The sequence below is a fragment of the Perkinsus marinus genome (genome assembly GCF_000006405.1).
Source record: "Perkinsus marinus ATCC 50983 genomic scaffold scf_1104296940862, whole genome shotgun sequence".
NCBI lineage: Eukaryota > Perkinsozoa > Perkinsida > Perkinsidae > Perkinsus > Perkinsus marinus.
Window position 1 is genome coordinate 1 of NW_003212680.1, and position 2,652 is coordinate 2,652.

General features: G+C 48.2%; 2 protein-coding genes across 2 annotated transcripts; one reads left to right on the plus strand and one right to left on the minus strand.

Moving 5' to 3' along the window:
- Positions 1-182: 182 nt before the first annotated feature.
- Pmar_PMAR027078 (hypothetical protein) lies at positions 183-845 on the minus strand (the record flags this gene model as incomplete). Its single annotated transcript, XM_002781917.1, has 4 exons — positions 183-278; positions 333-394; positions 445-633; positions 682-845. Coding segments are annotated over 4 exons (511 nt in total), but the record flags the coding sequence as incomplete, so codon positions are not given.
- A 974-nt stretch (positions 846-1,819) lies between these two features.
- Pmar_PMAR027079 (DNA-directed RNA polymerase ii 15.1 kDa polypeptide, putative) lies at positions 1,820-2,386 on the plus strand (the record flags this gene model as incomplete). The annotated part of the gene is made up of 3 exons (XM_002781918.1): positions 1,820-1,911; positions 2,088-2,192; positions 2,239-2,386. Coding segments are annotated over 3 exons (345 nt in total), but the record flags the coding sequence as incomplete, so codon positions are not given.
- Between the last annotated feature and the right edge of the window lie 266 nt (positions 2,387-2,652).

The following is a 2,652-nucleotide window of genomic DNA, read 5'->3' on the forward strand; positions in this document are numbered from 1 at the left end:
GTTTATTAGCCTCGACATACCTTCATAAGAAGACTACCCAACCACCGTATGCAGATATTACTCTCTCTTCACTATCTCCTTAAAGACCCCCTTGAGGACGTCCACGACAGCCTCAGGAACCCGCCGTTCCTCCCCTGCACAACGTAGTGACATACCCCCGACTACCCTGCAGTTGACCCTACCTTGGGCAAGCTTCTCATCGTGCTCTAGGAGTGTCACCAACGGTCTCATCCTGTCCACTGTGTCGTGATAAGTCTTACGCTTGCCAACTATTGTATCTCGAAATAAAACACAACTCCTCGTTGGAAAGCGCCCCACAACACCCTCCTCACTTTTCCATTTGGGGTCCTCGAGTTTATGCTCCCACACGCCAAGAAGATATAGAATAGAGCACCTAACGACCCAGATAGAGATATGCCGATTTCCGCGACAGCTGCCCTTTACTTGATGAATTCATTATCGTTTTTGAAATGCTCTCTACCTCTCCCCAGACCATCCGCCTCCCCTACACCAGCAAACTCCTCCTTCGCCCGAGTCTCGAACGCCTCGTTATCAATCTTCAATCGTTTATGGGCAGCCACAGGATCGTCCTGGGCATCTACTGGAGACGGTGAACTCCCGACTGGTGGAGCTCTAAGACGGCCGAGAAGAAATCAAATATTCTCCCAGGACTCCTCGTACTCGTTGATTGGTTTGCGTTTGATGGTTGAGGGATCGAACGTATCGTAAGCATAGAAGCTCTTGTTGGGTTCAGCCTTTTCCATAGCTGCCTGGACCTCCTCTTGCCGTCTCTGGACCAACTCCTCTAAGGATTCAGCCCGCCCTGGACTGCTAGCCCGAACCATTACTAAGGAAGGCTGTATAACGTCACTAAACTCCAACAATATTGCCGATGGTCGGACGAACACAGAGGCGGTATTGTACTGGACAACAGAACGTTGAGAACATAAGCAGATTTCTCATAGAAAAGGAGGCGAATTTGTGAAGGAAGGCTACACCAGAGAGGCGTCCGCGGCGATATCGACTTTTAGGATGTTACGTGAACAATACAGATCATCCGAATGGTGTTTTAATACCACTACTTCGCTCGTCTAAGGTGATCAACTCAGGGATATCTACAACGGCCTCCACTAGAGGAGGCAGTATGATAAGATTCAGTATTATCACCAACGCGCATAGGCTGGGTATTGGCATCCTTCACAATACGATACAGCATCACAACATGAGAGCTGCATCAGGATTAGTCGTTGATTTCTGGACCACATATCAGGCCCTTTCCCGTCCTGCGTCGATCAAACCTATCCTCCAGCACATGTCCGACTTACTGCATCCATGAGGGAGACATACAAGTGTATCCCCTCGTTTGAGCGACAGATGGTAATCACTAACCCGGAGCCACGTAAACTCTGCTCTGTGAACTGCCAATAGGAATCTTGTGATCTCTAGCCTGGTTATCATTCAGACTTCCTCAAGATTACAAGTCTATTCCTGTCCAAGCAAGACCTATCTTGGCGTTCTCTGCTGAGGAGCGTAACGACAAAACGTACCCAGATTACCATCAGCATGAACTTGTAGAACGACGAGGAAAAAATGTGTCAGACAGCGGAGCGAAGTAAAAATTGTTTGTCATTTTCGTGTGAATGAGCTCGAGTTCTGAATTCCGATTCGGAATTCATTTTGGATGGTCAGGATCAAAGAGGCTCTTCTAGCCTTTTTAAGCATCTCCCTCGGAGGGTAGTTCTATTTTGTGTGTCGACGATAGGGGGTAGTAGTAGATGTCCCCCTCCCACTGTATCGTCCCATTCAGTCTTCCTTTAATATGTCAGCCCAACTCAAGTTCTGCCCAGAGTGCAATAATCTCCTCTACCCTCGAGAGAACAAGCGGGAAGTGGCATTGGAATACGCTTGCAGGTAGTAGGATCGGACGCTGCTGGTCGTACGTAGTAACCCACACTCGACAATTCCATACCAGACCATGGCAAACTCCCCTATAAACTATCGTCGGACACTATCACTTCAGTTTGTGATCTTCCGGAGCAGTAGCGGTGGTAGAGGTGAAAGCCTTCAGAAACATCTTTTCTCCTCAGGACCTGTCCCTATGTTCAACGAGTCGTATCAAAGGACGATGAGTTAGAGAATATCAATGCCGACGACTTAGTCGTTTTCAGGAATGATGTGTCTTATCACCATAAGTGATACCATTAGTATTACTCCTCGCCGCTCACAGTGTCCATGTAGGGAAGCGTTGATGATTCGAAGTGACGTCATCCACGACCCAACCCTTTCTCGGACCACCGAGTATACTTGCAATAACTGTCCCAACCACGAGGCTGTGTTCTGGCAGCTTCCAGAGAGCCAACAGACCAACGCCATGGCGCTCATCTTCGTCTGTAATTCACCTCGGCTTTGAAATGTGGTGTTCACTGCTTTCTCAGGCACAGCATGTACTGCTTGGCGAATTGAAGGTAAGGAGTAGAGGCCTCCGTCTCATATCAGCATTTACCATTACCGATATACTTGCTTCTACGTCTCCCATAATTAGCTTGGTTGATAGTGGTCAATTGACCCGACAGGATTATGTTGAATTAACACCATACATGTCATCTCTCCTGCGGTACTCGCATGCGTACTTATCGCATTGGGATCGGAAGG